Source organism: Nuphar pumila, chromosome 13 (assembly GCF_984573655.1).
Source record: "Nuphar pumila chromosome 13, dmNupPumi1.hap1.1, whole genome shotgun sequence".
Classification (NCBI taxonomy): domain Eukaryota; kingdom Viridiplantae; phylum Streptophyta; class Magnoliopsida; order Nymphaeales; family Nymphaeaceae; genus Nuphar; species Nuphar pumila.
Window position 1 is genome coordinate 72,986,376 of NC_143261.1, and position 13,101 is coordinate 72,999,476.

At 34.2% G+C, this 13,101-nt stretch overlaps 1 protein-coding gene across 1 annotated transcript in view; it reads right to left on the minus strand.

Annotated features, from left to right (window-relative positions):
- Positions 1–5,061, minus strand: part of LOC149818701 (serine/threonine-protein phosphatase PP-X isozyme 2-like) — a 32,032-nt gene extending 26,971 nt beyond the window's left edge. The window contains exons 1-2 of the mRNA XM_089984491.1: positions 4,903–5,061; positions 1,990–2,142 (exon numbers count right to left, since the gene is read on the minus strand). Of these exons, the coding sequence (XP_089840617.1) occupies positions 1,990–2,142; positions 4,903–5,043 (294 nt within the window). The 5' untranslated portion in view covers positions 5,044–5,061. The remainder of the gene's footprint in view (positions 1–1,989; positions 2,143–4,902) is intronic.
- Positions 5,062–13,101: the final 8,040 nt, after the last annotated feature.

Here is a 13,101-nt window from a genome sequence, read left to right on the forward strand (position 1 = left end):
TTAAAAATCTTTTTCAGGTACTGAGGACAATGATGAAGAGACCAGCTTGTTGGAGGGGGTAAGGGTTATGACACGATGGACCGGGTTCTGACTGTTTTGTGGGGTTGTTGTTTTGAGAAAATATGTGAACCCTAAATGGGGACTATTTAATTACATTAGATTCAATTTAAATTCATGGTTTGCTTTATTCTATATGTCCAAAATGATTGTTGGGTTGTGTATATTAAATTTGTAATGTGTTCCGAGTCCATGAGATATTTTCTACAATGTTTCTAAATTATTTATTTATAAAAAACAATCCGCAAAATTTTGAGGGTCATTTTGGAGTCATTACATGTATTCACACGACTATGGAATTTATCATATAAAACAGTGTGACCCTCCCCCCAACAGTTATGCTCGTATTAAGTCATTGAATGTCTTAGATAAAAAATGCACTCATTAGCCCCATTGCATGCATTGTTGTAAATCTATAACACTCTATATCCTTCCCAAGAATGATTCTTGTTCCCCTCCAAGCCTCTTTCTCCAATTTCACCTATTCCATTCACTCTATGTCACATGGGTGCGGGTGCGGGTGCAGGTGCGGGTGTGGGGGTGCGGCACTTTCAAAAAACTTGGGTGCGGGGGTGCGGCAAATATATATATATATATATATATATATATATATATATATATATATATATATATATATATATATATAAAGTCTAAAAGTTGGACATAAATGACCCTGGGTGCATTGACCGCACCCAGGGTCAGGTTGACCGCACCGGATGCCGCACCCGCACCTGACGCGGGTGCAGCACCTAGTTGGCCAAGTCCCTATGACATAGCTTTCACTTCTTTGCCGCTGCTAGAAGATACAAGAACTAGCAAAGGGCATCATTCCCACTTGGTTAACACAAAGATTGGTAGGTTTTTTCCATTTGAAGCACCACCTTGCAGCTCTTGACATGGAATCTAAAGCAAAATAGATATGATATCTGGGGAAAAGAAAAGATGCATCCAAGTATTTAAAGCATGAAGTATAAGAAAGTGGAAATAGAAGACTAGGAGGTCAAGGTCATTTTTTAGTATGGGACAAGTTTAGTGATCCACTTTGACAACAAGATAATCCCCAATTGGTTATATTTTGCATTTTGTGTACTATGGACTTAGTTCCATAAGGGCACAGGGGTCTTTTACACTAATAATATTTCCAGCACTATTTTACTTAGTCCTTCACACAAAAATAACACATTTTGGCATGTAATCCATTCATGTGCCATTTGAAGTACTTGCCTTATCACAAACTTTCCTCAAAGTGTAAAAATAAAATACAAGACACATGACACCAAAGATGCAGAAAAAAGACAAAATTTTCATGCAGAACCAGCATAAGATAAATAAGACATGACTCAACAAACAAAGGGTATCATTATCTACACAAAGACATTTATGTTCAGCTGTACCCCGGCAACAATAATGTTGAACAAAGATATTGACTTTTTAACGAATCTGTAGTAGGCATTCATATGCAACTTTTCATACTTAAAGCATCAAGCAATGCATCCACAGACCATTTTGTAATCTCAGGCTTTGAGAACATAATGTAAAACAAAAACTGGTACTTGTCAATATATTTCCCAAACAAAGTGAACAGAAAGCATTCAGACAACAGCACATTCAGATCTATACAATAGAAAATCCAATTCAGCTACTGATCACAAATCTCATACATACATATATATAATATATATAATATTTACATTCATATTTATATTTGTATGCATAGTACATGTAAGGAATCAGTATGTGTATGTATCCATGGGCTAATGAGGAATGCATGTATACATGTGTGTATGTGTGTGTATCCATGGGCTAATGAGGAATGCATGTATACATGTGTGTATGTGTGTATGTGTGTGTATCCATGGGCTAGTGAAAAATCTGAAGCTGCAAATTAGTACAAATTACACCATTGATGATAACAAATGCATCTCACTATACCTTCAATGCTAGCAGAAGCAGAAAAGTTTCCACAGAGTAGAAACCCCTATCGACAAAATCTCCAAGAAATAAGTAATTGGTTTTTGGACAATCACCTCCAACTTTGAATAGCTCCTTCATGTCATAAAATTGGCCATGGATGTCACCACATATCTGGGGAAAATAATAGTGAATTTTAATAAAAGTATAAAAGGAAAATACTATCAAAAGTGTTCTGGATAATCTTTAGGTATTCTCTGAGTAAATTATAGGGCGGAACTTTCTTAAAACCAACAAACAGTACTAAAAGGTGAAGGCTGTTGATAGGGAGTTGCATTACCATCAAACAGCATATCATCAGTGGTGAAAGAAATTTCAAGAAATCAGATTAACAGAATGCAAGAAAATAATACTCCCAGAACCAGTTTAATGTGATGATTCTGTGTTGCATACTAATTTTGAATAAGAAAATCCTCTTAAAGACCAGTAGATGCTGATTTTTCTCAACTGAGCCATGCATTATATGAGCTGACTGTAACATATCGGACAAAGTCTAACTAATTTTTCTACATACAATTCTAGACGTCAAAACATCTTCCTTCAAAAATGCAGAAAGGTTTAATGCAATTTTACCAGTACTCTATCTTTGAATGTGGTTCACCTTCAGTTTTCTGTTTGGATGAAGTTTCTACGATTTTTTGTTTAAGAAACATAAAATATCACTTGTAAAATCAACTTTGTTTGGTTCCATAAAGGGTCAAGTAGTAGAAACTAAGATTGCTTACACTAAGTTCAACACCAAGTAACCAGATCCAATTCCTCGGTTTAATGTGGACCACATATGAAGCCACTTCATCCGACCTTCTCAAAATTTGTTACTGCACAAATTTGAAGAATCCAAAGATGCTACATGAAGGTTTTAAGTCCAGCTAAGCCAAAATCAGGCAGAACAAAGGACCCACCTACACTGAACTTGGATCCTCATAATTAAGGCCCATAGCAGATTCATTATGACATTTTTATATCCCTTGAACTCATTGGACCATTTAGAATGAAATAAACAGTTTGTCATCCAAACAGCAATAATTTTGCTTCTGTTTTTGTTTAAACCATGGTTGTCGGTCGAGGAAGCGGGAGCGGGAAGCGAGGCACTTTCAAAAATTTAGGAAGCGGGAAGCGTGGGACTACTTATAAGCAAGTCACGAACCGTCTCGGAAGCAACCCAGGAAGCGAACCGGAAGTGACCTAGGAAGTGAGGGGGAAGCGAAAAAAGAAGAAAAATAAAATAAAAAATAAAATGGAAAAAAAAGGGAAGCGCGCTTCCCAAAAAAAAGGGGATGCTTCCCCACGCGTTTCGGAAGGGCGACGTGTCGTGCTTGCAAAGCGTGTATCGGGGAAGCGTGCTTCCCCTACTATAGGGGCGCTTCCGGTAACTCTGGTTTAAACACTGTTTCTCTTTAACACTTATGAAGAGTAAACATAAATGATTCCAAACAGGCATTAAGAATTATAGACAGGAATTATCATAAAAGAAAGTCATATTATTGACGTGTGGACCAAAGTGTGAATGAGAAACAGAATATGGAGGAACTGTTGGTTGAGTAGGAGTGGGAGAGCTTGTATATAAATGTTTGTGATAACTTTGTAGGGATATTCATCAACAGCATACATATCAAGCTCCTCAACGGATGTTCCCATGCAAGAAAAATCAATAATCAGCAAATTCCTATTAAGAAGCAATGAAGGCACTTTTGGAAAAGAGAAAATGTAGGAAAATGCAAGTGGGAAAGAAAAAGCCGCTACTTTTCCATTCTTTCTAAGCAATAGATTTTTTTTGAAAAGAAAAGTTTTCTATTTAGCCCTGATTTTGATGGGAAAAACTCCTCCATCTCAGGAGATGGAAAAATTTTCCTATAAAAAAAACAGTTTTGAGGGAAGCCCTCACCCTAATCAAAACACTCTAACATTTTTCCAACATGAGTTTCTCATGTCACACAAACAAGAGAATATTTTGCGTTAAGAAAATTTCTCGTGTAAGAACTTGTCACGGGCAAATTTTTTTCCCATGAATTTTTTTGTCACTTCCAAGCGTGCCCTAAAGGATATTCATGCCAATCTCATTACTATGAGGGTGCCAAGAAAGGCCACCTCAAAGTATAACCTAATCTTCTTTAGTCCCTATAAGGATCTTTACTGAGCAAAGGTGCTGCAGGGTCTTCAATAATTGATACTGCTTTGAAGCAGCACCTGACTAATGGAATAACGAAAGCAGATTCAGCTCAGAAACCAAAATTCTCTGCTCCAGGAATTTTCAAAAAAAAGGTAACATGTTTGCACCATGAACGTTGTGCATCTCTCTTTACAAAACTAATATACCATAAATTTTTATCAATAGCCCCATAAGGAGCAATAAAATCGAGCAGAACTGACAAAGCAAACATGATTAACTCAACACAATACCATTGGTCAACCCCAGAATTCATCTCTCCATCAACGCACACATGGGAGAGTTCAGCGCCACAACCTATACCCTTATTTTTTTTTTGTTTATTCACGTACCCAAAAATGATAAGCAACTAAACAGCAAGATTAAGAAAGTTCATTTGCATCTAAAGAGCATAAGGGCTCTAGCAAACACAGAGATGCTCAAACCCCTCACAAGTGCCTAAAACAGTAGATGGTGGTTTTCAGAACCAAACAAGTGACAAGAAAACGTTGTAATTCCAGATAGAGAAACGGAAAAACAAGCTTCTTTCTCCACCCATCCGAAAAGCAAACATATAGTTAGAGCTATACAAGGAGGGGAGGGAGGAAAGGCGCAGGTGCGATAACCCAAGAGGTGAATTAACAGCCACGCAATGGATTGACCGAAAAAGGCACAACGCAAAAGAAGAGAACCAAGAAAGAAGAAGGGGAAAAGGAGGTGGCGCATACGGTGACGGGGGCGTCGACTCTCTGGAGGTTTCCTTCCTCGACCAAGATCTCCATGGCCTTGAGGCAGAGGGCCTTCACCTCCGACTCCTTGAGGGGCTCGCATCTCTTTAGTTGCTCTATTTGCCTGTCTAGGTCTGACATTCTCTCTCTCTCTCTCTCTCTCTCTCTCTCTCTCTCTCGGTGCTTTCCCCCTCAAAACTGTCCTTTTTCCTTCTCCCGCGTGGCCACTATTTATCGTGGTACTTAAATCCATGATGATACATCCTTGATTTACAGAGGTCTAAACCGTCGGATCACGCTTAGCACGATCTGATTACTATGATCATGCATTAAAGTTGGCTCCAACATGAAGCGTGGCCCGTTGACCATGCTTATTTCGGTATGTTGCACATCTGGTTTTTTGTCATCCTAAAATTAACTATCATGGCACATTGGGTACGACCCATATATTTTATTATAAATATATGGATAATATTTTGGTTTTATTGAACTATTCACCTGAAAATCATAGGTTCCAGCTTTATCGATTCATTCTGACGACCATACAGATGTGTTCAACATGTTTTGTTTCACCAGGGTCGAACATTGAATATTGTTACTTTAATTTAAAAATATTTTTTATTTATTGAGTCATGAACTTTTAGTGCATGGTGGCTCATTCATTTTTTAAGCCCTTAAAAACCTGCTTGCATGCCACCACCACATTATTCAAAACTCATTTTCTACTAAACCAACCTTGTAGGTCACATCCAAAAGGTCTGATCTAAACAAAAACAAAAATTAAAAATCTCAAAAGGTGGTGATTTATATTCAATATTTTCATACACTTTAGAAACAACTTGTTCGATTACATTTTTTATTTTTATTTTAGAATAATCCCTATAAATATGATGTATATGGCTTGTTTTGATCACAAACATGTTTTAGATTGTTCAAACAGATATTTATAAGCAGATTTTTTAATGGCTTCAAAATTCAGCTGTCCATAATGTGTAAAAAATTTATGACTGAGAAAATTGTGTTCTTATGTTTAAGCTATTTGATCAAATGTGCACTCCCTAATAAATGGACAAGCTAAACCCATTTATGGGGTTTTGATCAAAAACATGTTTTAAATAGATCATATTGTATAAGCAGAATTTTTAATGGCTTCAAAATTCAGCGGTCCATAATGTGTAAAATTTTTACGATAAAATCTTGTTCTTATGTTTAAGCTACTTGATCAAATGTGCACTCCCTAGTAAATGGACAAGTTGAATCCATTTATGGGGCCAAAATAGTGAAATAAAGCCTGCATCTATAAATTTTAGTTAGAGAATACTATGTTATAGAGTAAAGCCAATACTTTTTCTTATGCATACATACATACATCTACTTTATAGATAGTCCCAAGATTGATGAATTTTAAGAATGGAGTTTCATTGTTGCTACTGTAGAAACTTTTGTGGCAAAACTGTGTATTTGTTTCCATTTTTCTCAATCATCATGTGGATCCACATTCTAAGAGCAAAGAGAGAGTAGAGCTATGGGAGAGGAGGAGAGGGTTGAGGGATGAGAGAAATGAGCGAGGGTTGGGGTTTATATAGGCTCGAGCCTAACGGCTATCAATAAAGGCTATAAAGGGCCTTGTCTAATGCCCCAGAATTTTAATTAAAAATTTTATATTTTTTTTATGAAAGGCCTTATCTATGACATTGCTCTAACCGAACTAAGCTTTAAGGAGTCAGCTTTGTGTCCAAGTGCTAGCGTTTAATAGCCCACTAGAACTCAGTTCGAGAAGAAGACAACTAATGACAAGAACCCTTTATCAAGAAAATAGAAAATATAACAAAAACATATATTTAAATTTTTGGTTAAAAATCATAAACGGGTTATAGGCATTTAAACACAATATGGGACTGGATTCAATTCATGTATTGGACTTGGGTCTAAGTCCAACTCATGATTCGGTTCCAACTCAGGAATCTGATATCTAAAATAGTACTAAGACAATATCATTCATAAAATTAATTAAATTATTTGAAAACATTATTAAATTGAATAACAAGTCTCAAAAATTCATAAATTATTTTCAAAACTAATCTCGAATCTAAACTTCATTTTTTGCACCACCCGCAACATCCCACCATCGATCCAACTTACTACTCGTTACCTGTATGTTAATAATATAAAGGTCAGACTCATCAAGTTTTAATAGGAACACAATAACAATACATTGAACAGAGATAAGCATATATGAAATCAAACTTCATTTAGAACATGTATATTACAAAATAATCACCACAAGGCATTCAACTGAATATGCATATCCAATACTTTTTATGCAACATGCCACATAACAAGAACAAGATTATGATTATGCATCTAAATTATTAAGGCATGTTTTAACAAAAGTTTTCACAAAATAAATATGTTTAAGTTTTAGGCCTTTGTTTCTCTCATGTATGTATCTTTATGGGCACTCATAGAACCAAACATCGAAATAGAGAACCTACTCGGGGTTTATTATGTTATAAATTTTAATGATCTAAGTAGCTCAACTGAGTCAATCCCACTGTAGCTGGCCGTGACCGAGAGAAATTTTTAATAGTTGCAATATAACAACAAGAGGATGCATCCTAAACTTCTATAAAAGACATGGACCTACTACCTAGGACACATTGGTAGTCTCACCCCCTAAGCTTCGAAGACAGGAGACCACTGAGACGACGTTGCTCTAAAATAAAATTAAACGTGGTCTATTGAAGTTTGTACCACCTACGCTCTCCAAGGTAAGTTCAATATAAATGAGTTATTGGTATTTTAATTACAACAAGAGTTCAATGCATACTATCATGTGTGTTATACAACATTCGGCCATTTTTGACTGATTACTCCTATTTTCACTCTCAGTTAATTTCCAAACATAGCCAAGTATGTTTGCATCCTCTATGAGGTAACTTATCAAAATTGTCTTTGTGGCAAGAGCATTCTAGCCCCACGTCCTCTCTAAGGTTCTCTCTAAAGTTACATAGTTTATTTGCTTATTCATTTAAAATGTCCTCGATATGCACACCTGCATCTGCTCTGAAGTGACCTTGAGCAATTATACACTTGCATCTACTCTAAGGTATTTACACATTTTTTATTTACTCATTTATGTTAATAACTCATTTAGAATGCTCTCGATATGCACCCCCACATCCGCTCAGAGGTGACCTTGAACAATTATACCCTCGCATATGCTCTAAGGCATCTTTAAGTTATGTGTGCATGTATATTCATTTTACAACTTTGTGTACTTTTATCACCCAATATGTTCTTTCAACCCCTTGTTCATTAAGAAGCGATTTCATGTGCATGCATGTTTTTCATGTCTAACACACCATCATCACATGTTATATAATATACATATTTGTGCACTCAAGGCACCATATTGGTTCCGTCGAACTGCAAGCACATCATAACATAATCATATGCATCATATCAAATTCGTGCACTCATGGCACCATATTGGTCAATTCCAAAAGTAATGCTGCCCACCTAAATGCATATTTACTGAGAAATTCTTTTAATGTTCAGTGCTCCCACAATAAATTTTTTTTAAAGGCCATAATACATGATCATCCTATATTTCTCAATGGAGCAACCTTAGTTTTTGGAGAAAGTCATGACATCAACCAAAGCTCCACAAGCCAATATTAAATTAAACGCTAAAATATGAATTCAAGCATGTAGAATTCCCCAATATGTTTTTGTGTCAGCTCATTAATGAGCGCATAAAATTTTCAAAGCTAACATATGCATGAGCAAATACAAAATTGGGAAACTAGATGCAGGGGCAGAGCCAGGAACCTAAACTAGGTTTGGCACATATGCAAAGAAAAAAAAAAAACAAAACCCTAAATTCTAACAACATGATTCATAGATATGTTAATTGAAAATATATATATATATATATATATATATAACCTTTAAAATTCTAACCAACATCAAACACACATTCAAGGAATCATGTTTAATGTTGATTAAAAAAAAGATAAAAACTCTGAATTAAATATTCATGGCATTTAAGAAACCAAATAAAAAACTTAAATTCTAACAGAAATAAAAGATTTAGGGGTTTGATAAATAATAACCAAAATCAAACATTCATTAATAGAATCTTGCTTAATGATATATAAAAATATAAAACAACACAGAAAACCAAAAAAATATAATTAAACATTTGCATCATTTGGAAAATTGCAAACCAATACCTTAGTCTCTAAAAAATTATGGTTTTATAAGTTCATTAAAAAAACACTAATATTCTAACTAAAATCAAGCACTCATTACATGCCTAATGCTAATTAAAAAACATACAAAAAACTTTAAAACTCTAATTAAATATTTATTATATTTAAAATAAACTAAATAAAAAATAAAAAACATATCATACATTATGCTAAAAAAAGCAAATAAAACCCCTAAAATCAAAACATTCATGATATTATTAAATAAATCTTAAGAAAAAAACACACACAAAAAAAACTAAACCCTTAATTAAAAATTTATGTCATTTGGAAAAGTCTAAATCAATACCTTATTTTTTTTTAAATCATAAATTTATGACAACTAAAAATAAAATATCTATTTGTCTAACTGAAATCAAAGGAATAGAGAGAGAGAGAGTAGGGTGGGTATGTACTTGGCTCAGGGGTTGGGCATGAGGAAACCTTATTCATCAATATAAAACACCAATCTCAATGCAACAACTTCTAAAATATTAAATAATCACCATTATAAATTATCAAAAAATCTGGGGTGTAACACTTCACATTATGATCGTTGAGCAAGAACAAGGTATCAAGAGTAGAGAAAAAATTCATATTTTGTTTTGTGAGCAGAGATTGCCTTTTCAAAATTGAAGACTTCAACCAAGCTAGTAAAGAATGTTTTGGTTGATTTACTTTAAAAGATAGTGAGTCAAGCGTATCAACTAAAACAATATAAAGCAATGGAGATATAAGACCCACAAAAATTTTGAGATTTCAATCAAAATAAAGAGGGGTTTTAATATGAAAAAATAAAGTTGTGAAAATATTGATTTAATGTTTATCTTAGCTAATTAAGGTTGTTCATATTTTTAGAATTTTAAAATTTTAATATTAACTAACCAGAATAATTAAACCAATGTTTAATTGTTAAATAATCACAATTAATTGGAAACCATGTCTAATTAACCTTAAATGACTAATTACTTTTGAATTATTCCCTAAACTATGAATTTAAATTAAGAAAAAATATATTAAAGTGTTGTTGTAGAGTTTAGATTTAATTTGGATTTGGACCGAATCCAATTGGATCAGATCCAACTAAATGATCCAAAGTAGAAAATTTATGAATTGAAAATTTTAAAAATAAAGTAAAGACTAATATGAAAATTCATAAATTGAGGTTCCTAAAAGTAATATCAAGAAATAATGAAACTAACAAATAATAAAATATGTCAAGAAGATAATTAGGTAATTATAATTAGTTGAAATTGAACCAACTAGAGGCTAACCAAGGGGGGGCGGTTTTGGCCTAATCATCACCTTAGAATTTGTAGCCAATAGAATTCTACCAAGATCCCAAGAGGAATCTCTACAAATCATAGGAAAATCAAAAGAGGAAAAGGCTAGAAACCTTAGCATTTTTTTAGGTTTCCAAATTGGTGAAAGTCTTCACATGTTTATGGAAGTCAAGGGTCATATTTGAGAGATTTTTTTTAAGAAGAAGGTTGGACCAATCTCAACCCTCCATCTCCTTACAAATGATCTAAACTACACATCTTATTGTAATCATTACTTCTTGCCTATAAATACCACTAAAAAAGGAAGATGAGAGGCATCCAACAATCTTCTCTCTCTTCTCTCTCTCTCCCACGATTTTAGGGTTTTCTCATCTTCTCCACTTGAGTGTAGTGTAGGGTGCCCTTGAGGAACTCTATCCCACACTACTTTCAAGTTATTTTTGCAACCACAAGAAAATGTAAGTGAATTTATATTTTATGCATTTTGATGTCTATTCAAACTCTTTTCTCTCTCTCTCTATCTCTCTCCCCTTAACCATACAAACATATACTTCATATTGCATGTGGGTATGGAGAAGGAATTCTCATGGTATGTACCATGATTTTTACACTCATGTATACACTCTCTTGGGTCACCTATGATTTTGACAAAAACCATGGTTGAAATTGATGTTCACCAACTCTAATGGTGTTTCATCATTTCAAAACCATGTTTCAATCAAGAATAATGGTTTATATTTTTATTATTAAAATGGTTATCATTCTTGAAATAATAGATATGCATCTCATGAATTATGTTTCTCTCTCTAACAAAGTCATACTTATGAGATTCTCATGCTTGATAAACTTCTTACAAGTAAATATATAAGTTTTTCCATATATGTAGTGGTCTTGAAATTTTATGTGAATATGATAGAGTTCAATAAAGAGAAAAATGATTTTTTGGGATAGATAGTTCAAAATGATTTATGATTAAAAACATAATGGATAGCTATTCATCATGTCATAGTCGAATTATTTGAAATAAACATTTGATGAAAGAAAGAAAAGCTAAAAATGGTCTCACATGATAGTGGTAGAAAAGTGACTTGTTTCAAAAAGAAAAAATTTTATACATATAAATATATGTTTCATATAGTATTTTCTTACATTGTTGAAGACTTAACTCTTTGAAAGCTTGAAACAACAAATTTATTTCAAGTGTCCAGTACCCACTATACATGTTTTGAATCATTGAAAGAAAAAATATATAGATGTTGGCATTGTCTGGACAGACCCAATCATGGTCCAGACCAAATTTGAACCATGCCATAGACTGGTCAGGTCTAAACCAATAGGCTGGTTCAGACTTGGTCTAGCTGGGTCAGCACAAACCAACCCAGAACCGAGCAGACTGGTTTGGGCGGTCTACACCGAGCCGTTTCAAACCGGGTAGACCAAATGGCTCGGTCCATCCAGGGTCTAAAGTGTGCGTAACCAACTGGTCTGACCTAGACCTTGTTTCAGCAGACTGGGCAGACCAGCGGCACCTTAGATGCAAAAAAAAAGGAGAGAAAAACAAAGAAAAGAAAAAGAAACAAAAAGAAAATAGGAAAATGAAGAAGTTTCAATTCAAGGATAGGTTTTTGGCAACTGATATAATGGAACTCTATAGCTGCACATACTAACCCACTTTGTCTAAATATATTATACGCCAAAACCTAAGTGAACTATTTTGCAAAAATTCCCTTATACACATACTTGAGGGATTTATGTGTGAGTCTAAGCTTTCATAGGTGAACATGAGAATATCATCATGTCGACTGCATAGCGAGTTAGATGCTCATGCACATGAATATTAAAAAATAAGAATTCAATTGCCTTATGACAATTACTATGTTTTAGCATATGCTTATGATCAATGCAGTACAATTTTCACAAGGAATTAACTTGGTTTGCCTATACATATGTTTATGATTAATGCAATGTGACTTTGCACATGGAATCAACACATTCATACATATGTTTTTGATAAATGCAAGGTGAACATGCACATGTAATGATCACACTTGTCTATGCTCATGCTTGTGATAATTGCAATATGACAATGCTCATGGAAAAATCGTGTTTACCTATGCTCATACTTGTGATAAATGCAATTTGACATAGTACATGGAATAACTATGCTTATGCTTGACACAAACACAATATGTCATAACATGCATAGGAAATGCCTATGCTAGTGTTGAGTGCCTTATGACAACAACTAATCACGTATATGTGAAATGCAAATTGCCTATGCAATTCTAAGGCTATGTGAAAAATATAAAAGAAATGCACATGACATGAAGGTTATACTTGACTCAAAGATTTGCATAAGCTCATATAAGTAGCATATGATGCATAGAAGCATGTGATGATGATGTTCATGTTTTTAACATAAATAGTTGCCTCCCGAATTGGCTATAAAACCTACACATAAATGATATATATAGCATGTTGTATGAGATACATCTATTTGCATTGGAATATTATGTTTTATTAGGCTATGACATGACACATTGAGGCATGTATGAATATCATTGGACTTGTGTATGGTTATGAACTAACTATTCAAATGCATTGCTGGATTAATGCGCTCTACTGAGAGCTTGGGTGGGTTGTTACCCCACATTGTGAGAGAA